Genomic DNA, 20821 nt, shown 5'->3' with positions numbered 1-20821 from the left:
CCCCAGCTTTGCTTCTTGGAGTATTTCTCACTATTTAACCGGTGTCGGTACCTTGCAGGTGACTTTGTGACCCAGCTGGAAACCATCATCGATGTGTTCATTGGGGCGGATGAACCAATCCCATCAGCTAGTGCCACCACCGTATCGGGAAAGCTAGATGTCATCAGTGAAGGGTTGGACCCGGTTTACCATGAGAGTATTCTGACTCAGATCAGGTAGGGGAAACCCCAACATCATGGAGTCATGTTTTACAATGTTTGCACTGACAAAAAGGAGTTTGGTACATGAGGAATGATGATTTTATTGAGAAAAGGTGATAGCTTTTTCTGTTTTGGGGTGGACTTCTCTTACTGTAAAATATATACGTTTCACAATAGTGCGCCTCCAAGAGTTTTCAACGCGAAATTTGTTGATCCAATGCGCGTTTGGAAAGGGTGGACAAATTTCGCGCGTTGTGATTGGCCAACGCGTTGCTAACTCTTGGAGGCGCACTTTTGTGAATCGCCCGTATTCCCGGTACCGTGTTTCTCTTATATCCCTAACCTGAAATTCCATTTTGTAGTCCAGTTTCCCTGTTCTAATTTGACAAGCCCCTTTTACGGGACAGAAAGCTTGTGTCTCTGATTTTGTGAGCCCATTTTGGAGTGAGCATGCATCTGCCTGGGCAGTGCAATAACCTGGTCACCCCAAAGCTGTTGCCCCAGGGACCAGCGTGCATTTCTGATTAGAACAGGGCCCAAGTCCACTGAAACCTAACCACATTTTGAAATGTGTTAAGCAGAAATGAGCCGGGAACCAGTTGTAATAATGCTGAATGCGTAATATTTTAGCTGGTAACCTGGTTCAGCCAAGCAACTATTAAGTTATGAGACTTTTATTATGGTGCTGCCATGTTTTTCTTGTTCCCTGTAGACCCATTGACAGTAGTAATACAACTTCATATTTTGATAAAGGGAACAGACTATTTTTCCTTCCAATCTCAGTTTGGTTGCATTGCTTTGAATGGTAGAAAGCAAGATGGCTGCCCTACGATAGAGGTCTATACTGACCCAAGATGATGGAATCAATGATCCAAATTCACGTTGCTCCCACCTCTTTCCTCCCTCCCCTCCAGCACTGTCAGGAGCAAGCTAGCTTCATCTTTGGCCAGTGGCCTGTCGGTTGGCTCCCCGCGTAGTGAAATCGATGGAACGGATGGTGTGTCCAGTGTCATGAGAACCCTGCTGAGTGACCCCATTGACTCCAAGACCTCTGGCACGCCCATCTCCATCAACTTTGGCTCTGAAGTTGCTGAACTGTAAGTTAGCACTTTGTTCCTTTGCCCACCCGATTTACTGAAATAATCACATATTCAATTCTGCGTTATTTCACGGAAACACGGGACCAGATTTCCAAAATGAGTCTTCTTTTGTTTCAGCTTGCACTAGAAATATCAAATGGCACTAGGTTCTGATGTGTCATTTAGTTTGATGATCTTTTAATAAAAAAACGAACACAGTGTTGATAAAAATGTCTTGGGTTCCTAGTTGTAAGAAGCACTGGCTGTAGCGATTTGCAACCTGTTTTGTTCGGCTTGGTCACCTTCCAAGATTGTTTTAAATATTTTTACTGAAGTAGCTTTTGTGACTTGTGATTATTGTTTTTTTGTAGGTTGGGTCACAGCCAGTACTTTGTACCTTCCCTAAATTTGTGACCTGCTCTGCAAAAAAAGGGTATTAAGTCAAAACACGTAATGGCCTGTTCTATTTGGAGAGGGCAAAATTTCTTCAAAAATGTGATTGTGTGTTTTTCCTTTAATGGCTTCTATAATATTGATATTTCTAGAATTTGTGACTACAAACATGGAATAAGATGAAAAATGGATCATTCAGTAAGAAATCCTATATAATATCGTGTTTCCAAGCGCTGTACTTCATGAGGTTTTTCTGGAAAAGTGCTTTTATTGAATCTTGAAGTATGGATATACATATGTCCATATATCTCCGGAACACAGCGCACTACAGGGGTCATTCCTATATCAAATTGTAGCTTGTGATGTACAGAAACCAGACATATCAAAATTCCTAACCTGAGTCTGGCGACTTAGCACCCATTTTCTGGAGCCGGTCACATTTGATTGATCACAGTTTCCTTTTTACACAGTGCTAGGACAGTTTGACCATTTCCATCAACTTGTACTTGACACCACCGTGTTTATTGTCTTATTGTAATATTGCCCTTTTTTGCTGCCCACCTGACCCCAAATTAACCAACCAAAACATGCTATCTAACTACTTTTAGTGATCTTGACCAATCACATCTTACCTTTCTTACAGCCTCACCAATTGATTGGTCATATCTTGCCTTCTGTACAGCCTTATCGGTTGACCAATCATACATGCACCTCACAGTCTCCAACTGACCAATCACAGCTTGTCAGCCACAGAAGCAATACCAGGCATACCCTTGAAATCATAGAGCCCTATTACTGGAACATTGTCTGTTCTTTATTCTTGCGATGCGTCTGTCCAAATGTGCCATCCATACGGCATGACCAGTCTACCTTCCCTTCCATTAAAGCAGGACCAGGCTTAGGTTTTTTCCTGGTGCCCCGTATCTGTCACCACCTGTAAATAATTTGTTTCGTTACCGTTGTATGTAGTTGTGACTTAGGGAAAATAAATCCAAAAACAAATCCAGATCTACTCTTTCATTGGATCTCATTCCTCTTTCTCTTGTGTGTCCACTCCGACAACTGACCAATTCCGCATTGCTATCCATACACACAGTTTCAGCGCATCGTGGATATGCAGCTCGGGTGAATCCTGCTCAGGGGTGACCCTGAAGATTCAGCACTACAACACCGGAGTGGATCTCCTGTCCACGGAGGATGACCACATCAACTATCGCGTGGCCGACATTCTGGATATCGTTTTGACTGACCCCGAATCAGGTCAGTTGAACCTTAACGCAGAAATCTCCACGTTCACATTACGTCTTGCCTTGTCACGTATTTCATTTCCAGCAAGCACTTCATGATCAGTACTACCTTGGAGCTTTTGAGGAAAAAGTCTAAGCTTACTTGGTCAGAACTGAAAATGTTGTCTTTTCTCGACGGTGCACTTGTCGTAACCACATGACAACCTAGGATTGTCAGAGTTATTTCTTATTGGATGTTTGTAGGGTCATCAAATGATGTCGCATGAAAAATAAATTTCAGTGATCGTCGATGCATGATTCACTCAACACACGGCATTATGTTCCAACTCCAACATTATCTTCACAGTAGATTTAACAACCATTTTAGCAGCCGTTTTTTGAAATTTGATTTTATTGCTGGATGTCGAAGATTGACATTGTAGTTTCTAGGTAGAGCCACAGCGTTGGAAAGGAAAACCGAGTTTTTCAGTATGCTGTGAATAAATGGAGATAATTGGTTGCTATGTACTTGATATGTGACAAAATTGTAATTTGTTTTTTGCCCCTGCTTCTGTGAAGATGAGAAGTTGAACATCAGTGGCCTGACTACGCCCATCCTGCTAAACTTCACCATCACAAACCCTCTGTCGGAGGTGGACAACGAGTGCGTGTATTGGGACGGCACCACTTGGAGCACAGACGGCTTGGACACCACAGAAAACGGTGACGGGACCATCACCTGCGCCACCGACCATCTGACGACGTTCACCGTCATGGGGGTACCCTGGCCTTCCGTCCCCACGACCGAGGCCGATGAGATTGGTGAGTCTGTCTGGGTTGTGTTCTCTATAAGACAGAAGCTGATGGGGACTGTTTCAACTGTGAACCCATCATAAAAGTAAAGGGCTTCCCCATGACCATTTTAAAACAACTCCTCTAGACCAATGCAGTCCTATCCTGACTAGTCTGTCACAGTCTCGTCTGTTTCTGGCTGCTTAACTTTGCAGTAAAAATACGTCTTCCTTCGGAGGTTTGTCTGTAGAAGGGGTAACTTTCATTCTTGGCAAGATGCGACTCTCCTGTCTCCCCAAAGTCCGGCTTCATTTCCATATTTTGTCCTCTAATATCAGACGCCAACTTTACAAACCTAGTCCCCATGAGTTGAGGCATTAAGCTCTCTCCGTGAATCATTCAAGTTCATTTCAGGCCAATGTGTGGAGGATTTTCATTCAGTTCAATCATTCAGTGCTTAAAACTGATTGCGGAACTTGAGATGGATTCAAATATAAAGACAAAGTGAAGATTTGAAATATAGCCATTTATGCATCCAAGATTTGTGGTCATGCTATACACATTTCATGGGGTGTCTGAATCCATGGTGTCGTTACCCCTGATCAACAGGCTTATAGTCATACCTGGCAGTAACATAACTGTGAGGCAGCTACTCACTGTAACAATCAAGAACCAACTCTACCTTCACGGGTTTCCTTATATTTGGGTGATGGAGTACCATCCCCAGGGGTGAACATGTACATGTCAATGGTTCGTACAATGGAAAGAACCACCTTGAAACAAATTGCAAGACTAAAAACTCTGGTTGTCTTTACCCATTGGTTGTTGATATAGAGATCAAAGGGAATGCGTCCCACGCACAATTATGTGTGTGAAAGGCATTAGTGTAAGAACCAGCGCGTAAACAAACGCGAGGCGTATTCCAGTTGTTTGTACAGCGCTCACTGGTTCTCAATGACGTCACACTACAATACTCTATACTACAGTCATGGTTCTCTTGTCACAAAGAACTTGCTTTCGTCCTGACACCTGTTTCTTTTTGCTCCACTTTTTTTCTCCCTCACAGTTACAGCAGTGCCTGAGAATTTGTTTGGTCGTAAGTATTCTCTTTTCAATGCAAATCAGACTGCAACTGATGAAGAATAGCATGTAATTGAAAACTGAAATCCCTTCGTTGCAAACACCGAAGAAATGATTTGGTGGTATTTTTGCAGTAAATTGAAACAAAACGCGGCTGTTTTCTTGTGGGTTGATACTCCACAGCAATACTTTTGACTGGCTTTAAACGGTTTCAAATGGAATTTGAAGTTGAAATGTGTTGATGTCCGTTATTGCAGCATAAAAGAAGAGATGGTTTTTAAGATTTCTGACCATTTCAAAAAAATGTTTGGCAAAGTTTCAGGACAAAGCATCCTCATGAATCTGAATTGATTTGGTTTAAAGTGAAGTATGTTTCTTTTCTGGATGAGAAATTTTGTTTTGTAATAGTAATATTTGCTGTGATTAATCATATTTTGTCATATTGATGGGGTTACGTCCAGCATGCGACCTTTCCACATATTAGCCAGTTTCCCTGTTTTTTTAATTTCCCACATGTGCCATTAAAGTATAGAAAGCATGAAAAGGTATTATGCAGCTTGGAACTCATTTTTAAAGAAATGTCATAATTGCATGCTTAATGGGGTTGACTCATGGTCGTCTCTTTAGCAAGCCTATAATGCCCCTTGTTGTTAGTCAATTCTCAGCACAAGTCTTCGATGCCCATTTTTCCTGGGAATGCAACTTTTCCAGAAAGTTCCCCTTGCTGTCTGATAGGTCATTAACCAACACACATATGCTGAAATGCTTTGGAGTGTGTAGCCGGTGCTGTATCTGAATTGATTGGCTTTGGGTCAAAAGTGCACACAACTCCGTGGGACATGGCTACTGCCTTTACCATAGACTTTATGCATAATTTCACATAAGTCACAGCCAGGTAATTCGGGCACAACCTAAGACGGGTACAAGTGCCAGACTGAGCAGAATGCTGCTTGCTTTCTTCCTAAACAGTCTGGTTCCCTGACCTGACCGTTTCTCCCAGCATGTATAAACTGTGGCTCCAGTAGCCACTGGGGATAAAATTAGAGCAAGATGCAAAGGTGTGCAAGAGTTGCAGTAGGTTTTAAAAATACACCGCCAGGAAAAAATGAGGAAAGTTGCAGAGAAATCAGAGAAGAAAGACGATTCATACATTGCAGATATTTCCAATCAGCGTCTGAGAATCAACCAAACGGGTTCAGGAAATTTTGGCCAGTTATGAAAAGTTTCAAAAATGGAATTCTTTAGCTAAGTGATGATGGCAGCTACCAAACCTAAATATGTTTCCGATATAGGTGGTTTCTTTTGGTCTAGGAACCTGTCTATATTTCTGAGGCGAGTAAACCAGTTAAATTTTTCAACATTACCTGTACAAAATAAAGCACCTTGTCAGTCAGTGGAGAACAACAGCTTTTGCACAAGGTTTGCCCAGTCAGTGCTTCCGTATGCTGACTCACACCTGCTCTGTCCTTGGATGACCTTGCATTTGAAATACCGATGTGGCAACTATCCGCTGACCAGGTGACTCAATCCTGTTCTGGTTTCCTCCTCTTACAGTCTCGACCAAACTCATCATCATCATTTCTGCCAGCGCTGCTTTCGGCCTGATTCTCCTCACCATCTTCACTGTCTTCCTCTGCAAGCATTGCGGTAAGAGCAAGGCCAAGGTGTCTGCTCGGGATGTGCCGGACAGCATTCAGCCGCAAGTGCAGCCGCAAATGCAGCCGCAAATGCAGCCACAGCTCCAGCCGCAGCAATTCCAGCTGCAACCTCAGCCACAGCCTATGGTGGCCCTGATTGGCATACCGGTCATCCAAGGCCAGTACGGCATGGGCTACAACCACACCTCCATGGCTGCAGTGCCCCGGGAGGCCCCTCCTGTGTACGATATCCCTGACCAGGGCTACAGCACCCAGGTGGGTGGGGCTCAGCCCTACGGCAGTACCGTGGCAACGGCCCCGCCCAAGGTCACCCTGGTGGGGAACAACAACAACCTAGTCCAGGTGGGCATGGCATCGGACCCGCCCAGCAGCTACAGCGGGAAGGCGGCCCAGTCAGGGGAAATGTCCAGCTACCTGACGGCCGTGACCAGCGGCCTGCCTGGGATAGGTGGAACTGAGCACATTGCCATGAAGACTGTCTCTGGCAGCAAGGCGTCCCTGACTGGTCATTTTTAAACAGACAAACACCCCCAAAACATTCAAAGTTTTATTTAGTGACATGGAGCACAATTAACAAGAGAGAGCATACCTTCAGATTTACCACTGAAACTTTACATCAACAGAAACACTGCAAAGATAATGTGCAGTACGTCGATACTTTGATTTAAACTGGAAGAAAACACCACTATGTGGAAATTATCCTTAAAGAATCACCTAGATCGTGGAAACAGGCATTCAAAGCAGTACTGTGCAATTTTAATTGTATTGGATATTCCAGTGTAGACAAAATATGGGTGGGCCATTTCCAAATACGAAAGGACTTCCTGAAATCAAGTGTGTCTTGCAGTGTTGTTGGTGAGACCTTCACAAGACCAGGTACAAGACTAGACACAAGACTTGTCACCAGTAGCCTGTTGTACAGTGCCAAAGGAATGCTTTTCTTGCAGTCCATTTGAATAGCTTGTGACTTGAATTCAGACCGGAGGTCTTGTGAAAGCCTTGCGTTGGTCTTGTGATGGTCTTAAGGTGTCTCAACATTGACCCGAATAGCCCGATGCATGATCATGGTGGGTGTTATGTGTAAGGCTTGGGTGCTTCTTTGGTGTGAAACATTCTCAGATCATGGCATTATTTTTGCCAAAGATTTTTATAGTGTACAGAATTGTTTGCTGCGTGGGAAATTTGTACTTTACTTCAGAGGCGAGTTAAAACGATCAAAAACACTGAGATACATTCATTTTAGTTGGTGAAATTTATACAACAAATATATTATGAACTTTAAACTGAAAATAGGATAATAAGATGATTGATGTGCATTAGGTATATTTGTATTGGAATTTATAAAAGTAAATTTATTCATGTATTTGAAGTTATATTTGAATTTATTCACTTTGTGGTCACAATTATGCCAAGGTAGTTTTACAGATGTGTAATGCTGCAGATTTTGCAGCATATTTTGCTGGGGATTTGACAACCAGAAAATCGGGTTTTGTCGGTTCAGGTAAAATGCCTTAACCACCTTACTTACAAAAGCTGGTAGCTAGTTATTGACATTACATATTGCTGTTATTTTGTTTCACCTCCACCTAAAACTAGATCAATTAAAATGGATGAAAACCCGACCACTGACGTTAGTTTTGCCATGTCTTTGTGTTTGTCCGTTCAACAAAAATTCCAGCACTCCAATAATCTTTTTTTCACACTGAATGACAGCGGGTGATTTGAGTGGATGAACGACGGGTAAAATAAGATTGTGGAACTTGTATGACTTGAGACTGCACCACTGGCAATTCCATTGATATTTTGTTTTTGAAATGCGAGAAAAGGACAGTTTTGGGTCTATTTCAATTCTCCTCCTTCCAAGTGTGTAAAAAGCTCCAAGTTGTAAACCTTACCCCTCAGAGAGGTCATAAAGGTTACATAAATTTCCACATTTCTGCCCCCCCCACCCTAATTCTGCACAGGTGTCCCCAGCCAGTGGATACCCTAGACAATCATGCTACTCATAGCTATAACTGCAGATGCCCAGCTATCAAGCTGACTCAGTGTTCAGACTTCACACAACACTCAAGCTGTGGTTTTCAATCATTCAATATTTATTCCAAGAATAACACAAGTGACAAAAAAGCAGGTTTTTTTTTTTTTAAGCCTTTCAAAAGCGCGTAATTGACGAAAAGAACAGCTTACACATATACGTATGGTCTGGGAACGTACACTCCTATTCCGCTGTGCGTCCCATTCTTTGAAAGCACCGAAGGATCAGCATAGCCTGTGTCTCTCAGAGAATGGTCTACACAACTCCTTTTTTTTAATCTCTCGAGTAAAAGATGCCTTTGAGGCTACAATGCGCAGCATGCACAGCAAAATAAAATGTATTGAGGAAAAAAAAGCAAGCTCCAAAAAATCCCCAAACATGTTATACAGTATCTGAAATCGAGGAGATGTCTCTTTCAGGACCAAGCTTGCTTGCTACAATTCATTGAGGTGGCTTATCAGGCAAATCGTTTCCAATTAATGAACACCACCTGCAAATACGAGCTTCAAATAACTCACTCCAGACCTTACGTTTACACTGCCAAGTGAAGCAAAATGGAGGAAAGCAGTTAGGGAAAACCTAAGTGAACTGTGTCGAGGGGAACCGTCTGCCATTTCCAATATTCTATTTGTTTCTTTTACCTGCGTCAGATCTGAAGAAACATTACAAGTGCCACACATACCATCATTTACTAGCTACGTTGAAGCTAGGTATCACTTAACCTGTTCCAAGACAACAACAAATACACCTCCCAAACTTCAACCCACATAGTTACTTTGCATCTCCACAGGGTATAATGATATCAGGCTGACCAGACGATGATTTTGTCTACATGTAACTGCCATTTCTTAATCTACTGGCCTTCCACTCCACTCTAGTGTAGTTGGATGCCCTACACCACACACCATCCTCAGCAGCAATGATTACAAAGCATGTGAAATCTTACAAAGCTTAAAATGTTGAAATGACAACAGGCAATTTAGAACTGTGACTCCATTTTTTTTTTTCTTTCGTCTTGTTGGGTATCCTGACACCGCCCCACTTTATTATTATCCTGACCACGGCAGTGGCTTACACTGCCCATGACGCTAATGCTCTACACCAATGAACCTGTACTAGGGTTTACAGCCTAGCCATCTCTTTTTTTCATCATTCTCACGAGCATAGAAATGGCCAACCTTCACCCCTTTCCCTCCCATGTGTACAAGGTGAAAAGGGAAATAAAATGCCAAGGTATCTTTTGGGAATCATTTTGAATTTTTTGAAAATCACAAACACAGCCCCCAACCACCTTTTGCCCAGAGCACAGTTTGCACTCCTGTGAACTTAACCAAACATGGTCCCTGGGAGAAATGTAACTACGCATTCTGTCTTTCCCACTTTCAGGCATCCCGACAAGAGATCCCAATGAGTACTTTTCCAGTCAGTGACACAGTGCAAGAGTTGAGTTTTTAAAGCAAGTTCTCAAGTACATTTACATGAGAAAAGAGTGCTGAGCACCGCAAATTTTGTTTTTCTTTTTGGACTTTCTGAGGAATTCCTCAATGTGTACAACATTCAGCCAGACTATTGCTTCAACACACCTCTAGCAGTACTTTCTAATGATCTGCACCCTTGCAAGCTCATTCTGGGGTCAGCATTACACTTGGAACATGCTTTAATCTCGTTGCCAACTTCTAATATGAGATTAGTCACGAGACACCATGACGCTCCCACCGTGCCTCAATCCAGTTCTGAATAAAACACAGCAAGCTTGGACCAATTACAAAATTCAACCACCGTAATGAATGCTCTCAAACTTTGAAACGTATGGTTCCTAGGTGTCATTACGTACAAGGAAGTGCAAGCTGTCACAAAGTAACCCGACTTTTGAAGTCTCTTTAACAAAGTTACCATTGTTTTTTTTCTCTTAACAATCTTTGTCTGCTCGGCAGTATCTTTATGTTTAACTACTTGTACATTACAACTCTAAAATCAAAATCAAAACATATACTGTAGTATATAAGAATCCAAACCAATAAACTGTTATACCGCCACCAATTGGTTCATTAATGTTTCAGTTTAATTAATGTATTATTACGCTAATTATTAACTCTTAAAGAATGTGAACCATGTTTGCAACAACGTGAGTGCAAAAACGATGGAAAGGTGGCAAGAGAGAGTTGTGATCTTTTTTTTTTTCATTTTTTCTTAGAAAAGAGTTTGAAAACTCTTCAGACAGCAACAATCAAGAGCTGGTTAAGTAATACACATATCAAGGATACAGAGCCACACTTCCAAAAATATTTCTCCAAACAAAAACACCCCTACAAATCGGTCATCGTAAATTCATTTTAATGACAAGTTTACGAAATGAATCACTCATCAAAGTGGTTGCTATAGTTGGTGGTACTTAGGCACATCGTTCACAATGTGGTCACTAGACAATGGGATCCTTCGCATAAGGTGTCATTTGCAGAAAATGATGCGTTCATCTGAAATTTCAAAATAATCCCATTCCCATATCAAGTTACCAACGAATGGGGGAGGCACTACAGGCTAAAAACAGGAATCGGACTGCTGCTGGGGTATAAGGCCAACTTCTGACCCCTCAAAAATTGCTGCATTGGCTCACAGGACAGAAGGTACAGTCTCACTGGGATAAAAAAAACAAACTAGGTTGAAATGAGATTTCCCTCCCTCGTTATATTTCAATTTTTTGGGGTCTGCAATAACACGGGTGGTTTGATGACATCTCCCCCAGTTCTTACTCAACAACTTCTGTTAAGTCTTAATATGACTGTTTAAATATTACAATGGGGGGGGTGCATAGTGGATTAAGAATACCACTGGTCGATCAAGAGCCAGCGCTGGGAAAAAATGAATTTTCTGTCCTCAATGGAAATTCTACTAGCAGACCTTAGTCCACGCAAGATATACAGTGTGAACTGTTTTTTAGAGTGTAACATCTTGGTTCACAACCAACATCAGATGTTTGAGTCAGTCAGAAGCACTTCACTAAAAAAAAAAAAAAATCACACACAGTGCAACACTGAAGTTGAATATTCAGAGACAGAATTCTCCCTCTCATGAAAGTAAAAAAAATGGATCTCTCACGGCTGGAACCCATCCACTGCAAGTATGGAACCAGTTTAGAACTGGAAGAATTGGCACATATATTGACTCACTAATCGTGATGTACGGGGGACAAATGGACAGTATTTGATGCATTTGCATTGAGAATGCAAGAGGGCAGTTCTCCTTATAGTCAATAACAAAATTAGACCAAACCTGTACAAAGTCAATGATATGCCCATCAGTCCAAAAGTTACTTATATGAAAGAAGACTAAGTATCCAGCAACAAGTGGTCAAGTTTTGACATGGAATAATGACTGTTCAAATTCTCCCATAAGTCTGGAGTAAAAGACTTAGAACCATTCAACTAAAGTTCATGTGAGATCCTCATATTGTTGTGGTAGGGCAGTGTGGAAAACACACCAAGTGGTCACAGTTTCAAATTACGAACAAAATGGAACAGTTTTTGAAAAAAGAAACCACTTCCAACACAGATAATGTCATATCAAATTTCCAATTTGCAAATGTAAAAGAAACACTTAACTCCTACGCATAGTTTATTGTGTCTACACACATCAAGTACAAAGGACGTGAATGAGAAAAGTCTCCACTTTCTCACACATTTAAGAGAATATATGTGTTGTAAAAAAGAGTGGAATATAAAAGCGTCTGGTAAACAACCCAAACCATAAAATGTAAACAAAAAGAAAACGTTGTCATACTTCCAATGACTGGGCTTGGCCTCGGTAGACTGACATGATCTCAGGCACTCTAGAATTTTCCATGTTTATTTGATAAATTTGGAAATGCATCACCATGTCTGCATTAGTTCCTTGTCCATTTTTGGAATTACAATATAGTACCATATGAATTCACAAGGATCATGTTCATGTGATTAAATGAGAACAAAGAATCATATTTTCATTTAGTAAAAAAAGTTCTTGATTGTAAAAAATCCCAAAGCAGTGAAACCAAACCTGAATCTTTCGCATGAAAAATGATTCAGTCCCGCTTGACAGCAAACAATGACAACTTGAAGCCAAAGCGCAGACTGCAATTGACAATCATCGTGACAAGGAATTATGTCTTGCTGTTACCGTGGTAACTGCAAGCTTTTTTCCCCTTGTGCTGTCACGACACGATATCTTGACAGAAAAAAAAAATGTAAAATTGGTTCACCAGTGCAAGATTACGACCTTGTCTACGCGCCACCAGAGTTGCATATGCACCAACAAACTAAATGCTAGTATGACCCAAATAAAGGGAGCATTGTTTTCTGTTGGTAACTGCTCTCAAAATTCCAAAGAGTGACAATTCAATCCATTCAAGTGAAAAATTCACCCCCTCTGCTCGAAATTAAAGACCAGACGAACTCAAATGCAATTTCTTCACTCCAATGAATGGAGAATTCAGAGTGATTTTCACCGCCAAGTCCCTGGTTTCACTCTGTCAGATTCAGCAACTGCATGAACAGCTATGCTGTGTTTGAGCTATCTTTGTTTGCTTTCGCCAGCAATGACCTTTACAAATGATGTGCTATCTCTGGACGATGTCTGGTCTACCAGTATAAAATGCTTACACAGGGCACATATCATTTGGTTGTTCAATTTTTCTGGGCATAGATCTACATCTATTCAAAAGGCCGGGTTCAAGGGAAGATTTCCAAGGATTAAAATATTCATTGGGCAAACTAGAGCTCGGTGAATAAAAATGCCAAAGAAATTGACAACATAAAGACTGCATGAAAAAAAAATCATTTTAAAAAAGTGTTTGGGGGGGGGAAACAGTGAAGAATTTCTGTACATCTTGGACAAGGTTTGGGTACTTAGTATACATTTCAGTTCAAAGGTTTGATACAAAATTTGAAGTGGTATTTTTGTTTACATCTGAATTACAATAAATATTCTTAGGGGAGAGGGAAACCCAACATTGGACTTCAGAAGGCAACGACTACAAATGTTCCCCACACCAACATTACATCTACTTACACCATTAATTATTAAATTTCAAAACTACAGACCATAAAATGTTCACTGCCATAGGGTGTCACTGTAAAACCATCAAGTTAAGAAATGTTGGCTTTCATGTACTATTTTAATGTTTTAGAAACAGTGTTTTGACCATAGACAGATTGTGCTAGACACATATATACATGTATTTATATATATACGGTAACCGTATGTATTTCAGTCAGTTTTTGGAAATTCGTTACTTTGACGATACATAACTATTGTTAAAAACTCTATATAAAAAAGCAGCAATGTGTGATTAAGATAGACTGCAAAATAGCGTCAATGATGCAGTCTATCGGGTGAAGAAAGTGGACATAGAAGGATGAGTTTATTTGCATCTGACGGTCAGGTAAGAAGGGGATAAACAATGGGAATTCTTTCCAAAGGTTTTGCATTTAACTGTGCATTACGCCCACACTGGTAACAATCTAACGCACACACCTTCTATCTCATTATGGGCACATGCCCATACTCCCGACACTGTGGGACAAACTGAATAACTTTTCCTCAGAATGAACACAAAACTCACCTTGTGGTTTCTCTAACCGTGTGAACGCTCTACAACTCTAAGCACCAAAACTTCATTGTCTCATCATTTGCATAAATTTAAAGATTTAGGTTCGTATACAGTAAAGTTCCTACAAGGCCAGACTCAAGGTTGTAGATTTTTCAAATCTCTATTTTGCTTTAAGCTTAAGATGGCTCCAATAACGTTAATAGTAATTTTTTTTCAAAGACTTTACATACATTAATTGTCAGTTTTACCTCCTATCACATTTAGTTTTGACAGTTAGTGACTCAATTCAGCTGCAATGTGATTTCCACTGGTGATTACAGTCAATCCATGTATTTCATACATGGACAGATGTACTGGGCTTTTACATAGCCCTAAACATTAATCATATCCATAACTCATGCTTTTAATGTATAAAAAAAAAATGCACAAACAAGGAGAAAAAAGCCAGACACCATTTTTTTGTTTTGTTTCTAAATTCACGCAAGAAGTAATTATAATATATATCTTATATTTGTATATTTGTAACAAAGAGCCATTTTGGAAGCCAGCTGCATATTACAGGTCTATTTACACGCATTATAATGCCAGATTACAAACTACATGTACGTACAAGTAAAAGATGCAGTAACAGACAAAAAAAAATGGAAAACAAAAGGGGGAAGGGCCAAAAAACAAAACCAAAACAAAAAAAACCTAAAAATGATAGGAACCAGGTTCCCCTCATTCACTTACACAGCTTTGGCACACGTAACGTTTGTTAAACGCTAACTTTTAACTAACTAGCTACCCCAACCTTGTTGGGGAAACGATGCCTCTCTGGTTATACCAGCACGAAGAGGGAGAAACACATGATAGAAGAAGCACCACCACTTCATTTCTTTTCTTCCCAGTATGCAAAATAACTACCTGTACCTCGTCCTATAACATTCACATATATAATATACAAACTTACTGTATACACACAGCTGCAGGTGATACGAGAATTAAACATGCTCCCCAACCCCGATCAAGTTTCCAAGGAATCACGGTCCAACCTACATGTATGCTGCAAACCTTAATACATCATCAATTCCAACTAATTCTGTCTAGGTGTTACATGTACATTGTTTATGATACACTCTTATTCAGTGAGTGCAGGAAAAAGAAAAGTGATGAAATTTTCTTTAAATATTGCACAAGTCAACCTCCACACGTACAACACCCCAAATTTATTAACTTGCTTTTAAACGGTGCCCACGGTAACTGTGTACAACGGTCTGAGTATAAGCGTGTTGGACAATCTGTGCAACTTTTTAATAACTGTCTGATGCACTCAGTTTATTCGCCAAGTGAAATCTCACATTTTGGCCAATCGCTGTGCAGTACGTGACAAGCCTGCAAAGCGCCCTTGAACCAGAACACTGCAGCATCTAAGGAATTCATCCATTCCAAGACAGGATAAATACTGGTGTTTTGGACAACGCAAGGTCTGTCACAGGACGGCGCATTCAACACGCACTGCACAGCTCTCCATACATAGTGCATTACACAGTTCCAAAAGAAATCCAAACTAGTTTTGGATTAATTTGAAAAGGAAAACAATAATATACCCCCTGTCCAAAAGTGGTTATCCATACAATCTCAAAGAATTTCACAAAGTGAAAAAAATCCACTCCCGAAAATATTTGTTACTTACAAGAGGTGTAAAACAAAAGGACAAGAACTTTCATTGTGCATACCAAATGCATTTGAACATTTGTAAATTGAGTAAAATCTCTCCTAAGTACATGTACATTGAAAAAACAAGAGATGACGAAATCATCAATCACTGTTATCAAGTGCCTTCAACGACTCCTCTCACATTGGGGGAAAATATGGTTTTCAACAGTCTTGCTAGAATCAACATAATTTCAATTACTTGAAACATTTTGAATGTAAAGGTGGATTGTGGTTAGCTGATGATCTGTTTTGTATAGAGTCCAGTCAAATATCAACTTCAAAATCAAGTGCATTCTGAGCTGCGATAATTTTCAAACTGGTGAATTTTCTGGACGGCTAACAAAACAAGTTGTGCACAGGAACACAGAGGGTGTTGCAGCTGGAAGAAATCTTTCAATCGCCACAGATCTTTGTAAAGATTTCCAACCCTCAAATAGTACATCACCTGCTTTGAGAGAAAACTGTGACACATGACAGAATTTCTCTCAATGTTGGGCCACCTTTCATTGGGAGATATATTCTAGGGATTAAGTCAATTTCTGGTGGCTTCTTGCTGCATTGGTATCTGTGATTTTCAGTTTTTTTTTTTAATTATTGCATTCTCAATGTTCTCTCTGTTTTTTTTAATGTAGAAATGGATTAATCTGTATAAAGATGCAATCAGTTGACAAATACAGTTAGGTGTATGGAAAGTCTTCCTAGAATGAAAGGAATTTGAACGTGTGGGTTTTGTCAACGGGTGGTGCCTCGGATGTTGCCCCAGTGGCTTTTCTTCATGTGTTTCTCAAGTGTGCTGTAAACCGAGAAAGGCATCCCGCACACTTCGCACTTGAAAACCTCCTTGGCACCCTGCCCATGCGTCTTCATGTGCCTGGTCAGCTTGCTGCTCTGAGCGCAGGCATAGGGGCAGAGCTCGCACTTGTAGGGCTTCTCGCCAGTGTGGCTGCGGCGGTGCACTGTCAGGTTGCTGCAGTTCTTGAATACTTTACCGCAGAACTCGCAGGTGCCGGTGCGCCGGTCGATGGCCAGCTCCTTCGGGGACTTGTGCAGGGCCAGGCTGCTGTAGGGCATAGACGACGAAGGGCTGGAATGGGCAGGCCTGCCGGTGCTGTTGCTCCCACTGTAGTAGCTTGGCACCGTTCCGTTGGTGGCACTCGCAGAGGGGCTACTCTGCGATGGCATCAAGACCGGCGATTGATTGTAGGGGTCCTTACTGGGAAAGTTGCTGGGCTCGGGCCCCCACGTCGTACTCGGAGGCTCCACCTTGATGCGCTTGGTCACCTCCTCCAACCCCGACATGGCATTCCTCGGGGACCTGGTCGGGGATCGCTCCTTCTCCGGAGAGTGGTAGCTAGGGCCAGCTAAGACCTCCCTGAGCAGCGTGGAGTCTCCACTCCTCGGCTCCTTCAGCTGCCGCTCCCGGACCATGTGCTGTTCTAGTCTGGACGAGTGGCGGCGGCTGGTGCGGTATCTCTCGGCTACAGCCTGCTGGTAGGCTTCACTGTACTGCTGTATCTCGCTCAGACCAGTGTGCTTCATCACCTCGCTCAGGAGCGAAGAGTGATTCTCCTTCTCATCATGGTTGTCATCTCGGTGGCTGGACTGGGGTAGGCCATCAGTGTCTGATGACCTCTCACCGATGTTGGCCTCATCGCTACTGATTTCTTCCATCTCCTCCTCCTCGTCCTCCCCTTCCATCTCTTCCTCCTCCCCTTCTTCCTCCTCTTCATCGTCTTCATTCTCGTCGCCGTCGATGGACGTGTCCTTGTTGGAAAACTTGGTCTCGCTCATGTAGCGGTCCACTGCTGTTTTGATCAGGGAGCTGGCGCTAGTCTCTCCCGAGACCCCGTCATCACTCAGGTTCGGTCCAGACGATGGGGACGTCAGGGTAGATGGTGGCTTGTTTATGTGCGTTTTCATGTGCCGTTTCAGCTTGCTCGCTTGACTGCAAGCATGGTCGCACAGCTGGCATTTGTAGGGTTTTTCCCCAGTGTGAGACCGCCGGTGTACAATCAGGTTGCTCTGAAACTTGAAGGTCTTCCCGCAAAACTCGCACGCTTTCACCTTGGGCGAGAATGGGGACTTGAACCGGGGGCTGTAGATTGGGTAGTGAAAACTCTTCTTTTTGGGTGGGTTCATTGGGCCCGCGGCGGCCAGTTCTCGCAGTCGCTGTGAGTACATGTCCATGTCTATTGCTGTATTGGTGGAGGAGAAGGTCGGATGGGAGCTACGATCAAATCCTTGCGGTGTCATCAGCATGTGGCTGTTCAGATTGGCTCGCTCCGTTGCCAGCACGTCTCTCAGGGTCATGCACTGGGTTGGGTTGATGGGGCCCGCGTACATCCTCTCCGGCAGTATGTGCTGCTCGCCAGCCGGCGGATGCATGTAGACCGACAGCGAGCTGCCCTCCAGGGGGTGAACTGCATGGTGGGCGTGGGGGCTGTGCACTAGCAGCGGGGGTTGGTGGTGGGCGGGTGGAGCCGCAACGGATGAGGCAGGGGGTATGGGGAGGGCCGGCGGGAGGGGCGGATGTGAGGGGGGAAGAGGGGGCGCGGACGAGGAGGAGGGCGTCGTGGACACAGAAGGCATGACCAGCTTGACATCGCTGTCCGGGGACTGCGGGGAGTATGTCTTCCGGGACGTCTTGGCCTCGCCGGAGCTGTGAGAGCTAGACTCCGACACGGTACTGTTACTATCTCTTGTCTTCCAGGGTTGCTGGTAAATCTGCATTCCATGATCACACTGCACATGTTCCAGGAGGCTTACAGCATCATCGAATATATCCTTGCATGAGCAGCAAATGTAGGTCTTCGACTGGTCAGGCTCTGTTTATGAAAAAGAAAAAGAGCGTATATGATACATGTAACAAGCCTTTCAAATGCTCATGAACATCAAAATAGTGAATGACTTTTATTGTTGGCAACATCACAAGGATGAGTCCATTTCAGTCAAATTTACCAAGGGGGGGGAGGTTAAAAGATGGCAGAAATTTCTCTTGGAGGACAATGGGGGCAAAGGAACAATGTGCCAGCTTTGGAAGGTAGGAAACACAAGAGAAAGAAAGGGTTTTCAAATGGGTTTAATCACTTTGCTCCAGGTCCATTTATCTTTGTTGATTCTGCTGTGCTAGGTTTTTAATTTTTTTCTGTTTTCAAAAGTCTTTAAAAATTCATAACTTTATTTACTGGACGTTTACACCCACACGATGACTGTCTGGTCATTACTCTAATCTGACAAACAACATCTACTGACGCCCAAGTATTTCAGCCAGGCCTGCCACCTTGTAAAAAGAGCCCAGATTGTGTGTGGTGTTATGTAATTTTCTTTTGTTCCCAAAACAGTGCGCTGCTTACGTCTTTTCAATAGGGGCCAGATTAGCGTGCAGCGGTATTGTATCCCTAAACACTGGAGTGCTTTTGTCCCCGGTGGTAATCCGCTCGCACCGAAAGCCACAAACAGCGGGTATAATCTTTCAAAACAATGACGGAATTTCCTTCGCTACTGACAACTGAAAAAATGTTGGCAATTCCCAGCACCTCATTCTTTTGTTACAAGGCCCCGTTCTTTTGTCTGATTTCGCGTATGAAGCCTATGTGCCAGAAACCGAGTCCCCCCCCCGCAAAGTGGTTAATAGGCCAGAGAGAAACGCACTTCATACTATTGATATTTTAACAGGGAAACCAATTGACAAATTGACATAATGTGATCCACCCTTCAGAGGTGAATCACTTTGACAAGAGGAAAAATGAACTGTTTATTTCTGCCAGCTACTTTTGCAGACGTCCGCTCTCTTGACGTATGCTAGCATACATGTACATGGAAAGTACAAACTGTGTCATCATTTGTGTGGGAAAAAACTAGCCTGTCCATTCGTGTTCACCATAGTCCGAAAATACATATACCGGCGTGACAGAAATAAAATATTACAGTCAACTTAAAAAAAAAAAAAATTAATTTGGCTCAGTCAAATACACCCAAAAGGAAATACCAGTTCTGTGGGAACCTCCATGAACTTGAATTTTTAAATGAAAACATGTAGTTGTCTGCTTAAACAGATCTGCATGATCGCCAGCTTTTACAAAGGGTTCTTTTATGGTCACTGTCTTTTCCTACAACAATGGTCTTTTCCTCTGCTTGTCACTGTATCATTCAGTCATTGACTTTGTCATCAACAAACTTGTTGTCAACTTTTGCCAGCCCTATTGGTGTCATTGTGACTGTCACAGTCGGCCTGTCATGACTGTCTTCTGGGAGCGGATTTTCATGAACAGCATATTTATAAGACCTTACTTCCTATTTGGGAATCAAAGCTTCCGTATGAATATGTATGCATATGGATGAATTATGCGCACTGGTGCTGTACATGTACAAGTAAGTGACCCTGTCACCACAAAATGAACCGAAAGCCGGAATTTTAAAAAATAAGATATTGGTATTTCTTAATTTAGGAGGAAGAGTGCCTTCTAATGGTATGCACATGGAACACTTAGGGTGAAAGTATAAAGTGACAATGTGACATTATTCTGGCAGCTTTGTGTCTGTTTCCGACACTGTTTCGACATTTCTGATTGGGCAAGAATAATGCTATCACTGAAATTGCCCGAGAAAATGACATTTTTAAATACTGACCCTGCAAAAAAAGATTGGAATTAAATAGACGGGTCACTTTGTTCAAAGGTTACAAAATGCCCAAATTGAACACCACTTCAATATTTGACTTTGAACCTTCAAAATAGGAAAGAGCGGAACGCGACTTTATGCCCACTTTGTTGTGCCAGGTCACACATGAGCTTTGGCACAAATGTCTTGATTTTTGACAAATTTTGCACAGAGGTTATCATTTAAATAAAAGTGCTGAGTTGGGGGCAATGCCAATCTCCTGTAGTTTATGTGCTTCGACGGAGTACTAATCAAAATGCTAAATATAAGCTGGGGGAAAAAAAAAAGACTGAAGAAAATTTCACCAAAGTGCTCTTGCACTGTAGATTCATCATTTGGACATATGGGAATCTACTCTACTGTACCTTGCTGGCTAGAAGATCTTGACCTACAGGTACTTTAAACATTCAAACCTTC

General features: G+C 42.2%; 2 protein-coding genes across 4 annotated transcripts in view; one reads left to right on the top strand and one right to left on the bottom strand.

The window, feature by feature from the left end:
- The window catches only part of LOC110974195 (uncharacterized), a 31002-nt gene extending 22945 nt beyond the window's left edge, over window positions 1-8057 (top strand). For both annotated transcript variants that reach the window (XM_087142006.1, XM_022225653.2), the window contains 6 exons: window positions 59-215; window positions 1115-1297; window positions 2769-2932; window positions 3478-3720; window positions 4757-4786; window positions 6325-8057. In XM_087142006.1, coding sequence (XP_086998132.1) covers window positions 59-215; window positions 1115-1297; window positions 2769-2932; window positions 3478-3720; window positions 4757-4786; window positions 6325-6944 — 1397 coding nt within the window. In that variant the 3' untranslated portion in view covers window positions 6945-8057. The remainder of the gene's footprint in view (window positions 1-58; window positions 216-1114; window positions 1298-2768; window positions 2933-3477; window positions 3721-4756; window positions 4787-6324) is intronic.
- A 446-nt stretch (window positions 8058-8503) lies between these two features.
- The window catches only part of LOC110974211 (BCL11 transcription factor A-like), an 81642-nt gene continuing 69324 nt past the window's right edge, over window positions 8504-20821 (bottom strand). For both annotated transcript variants that reach the window (XM_022225672.2, XM_022225671.2), the window contains exon 3: window positions 8504-18570. In XM_022225672.2, the coding sequence (XP_022081364.1) occupies window positions 16478-18570 (2093 nt within the window). In that variant the 3' untranslated portion in view covers window positions 8504-16477. The remainder of the gene's footprint in view (window positions 18571-20821) is intronic.

This window comes from Acanthaster planci, linkage group LG01, assembly GCF_054643075.1.
Source record: "Acanthaster planci isolate LZ-2023a linkage group LG01, COTS_SCS, whole genome shotgun sequence".
Lineage (NCBI taxonomy): Eukaryota > Metazoa > Echinodermata > Asteroidea > Valvatida > Acanthasteridae > Acanthaster > Acanthaster planci.
The sequence above is the reverse complement of the archived record's forward strand: the minus strand, read 5'-3'. Positions and strand labels throughout refer to the sequence as shown.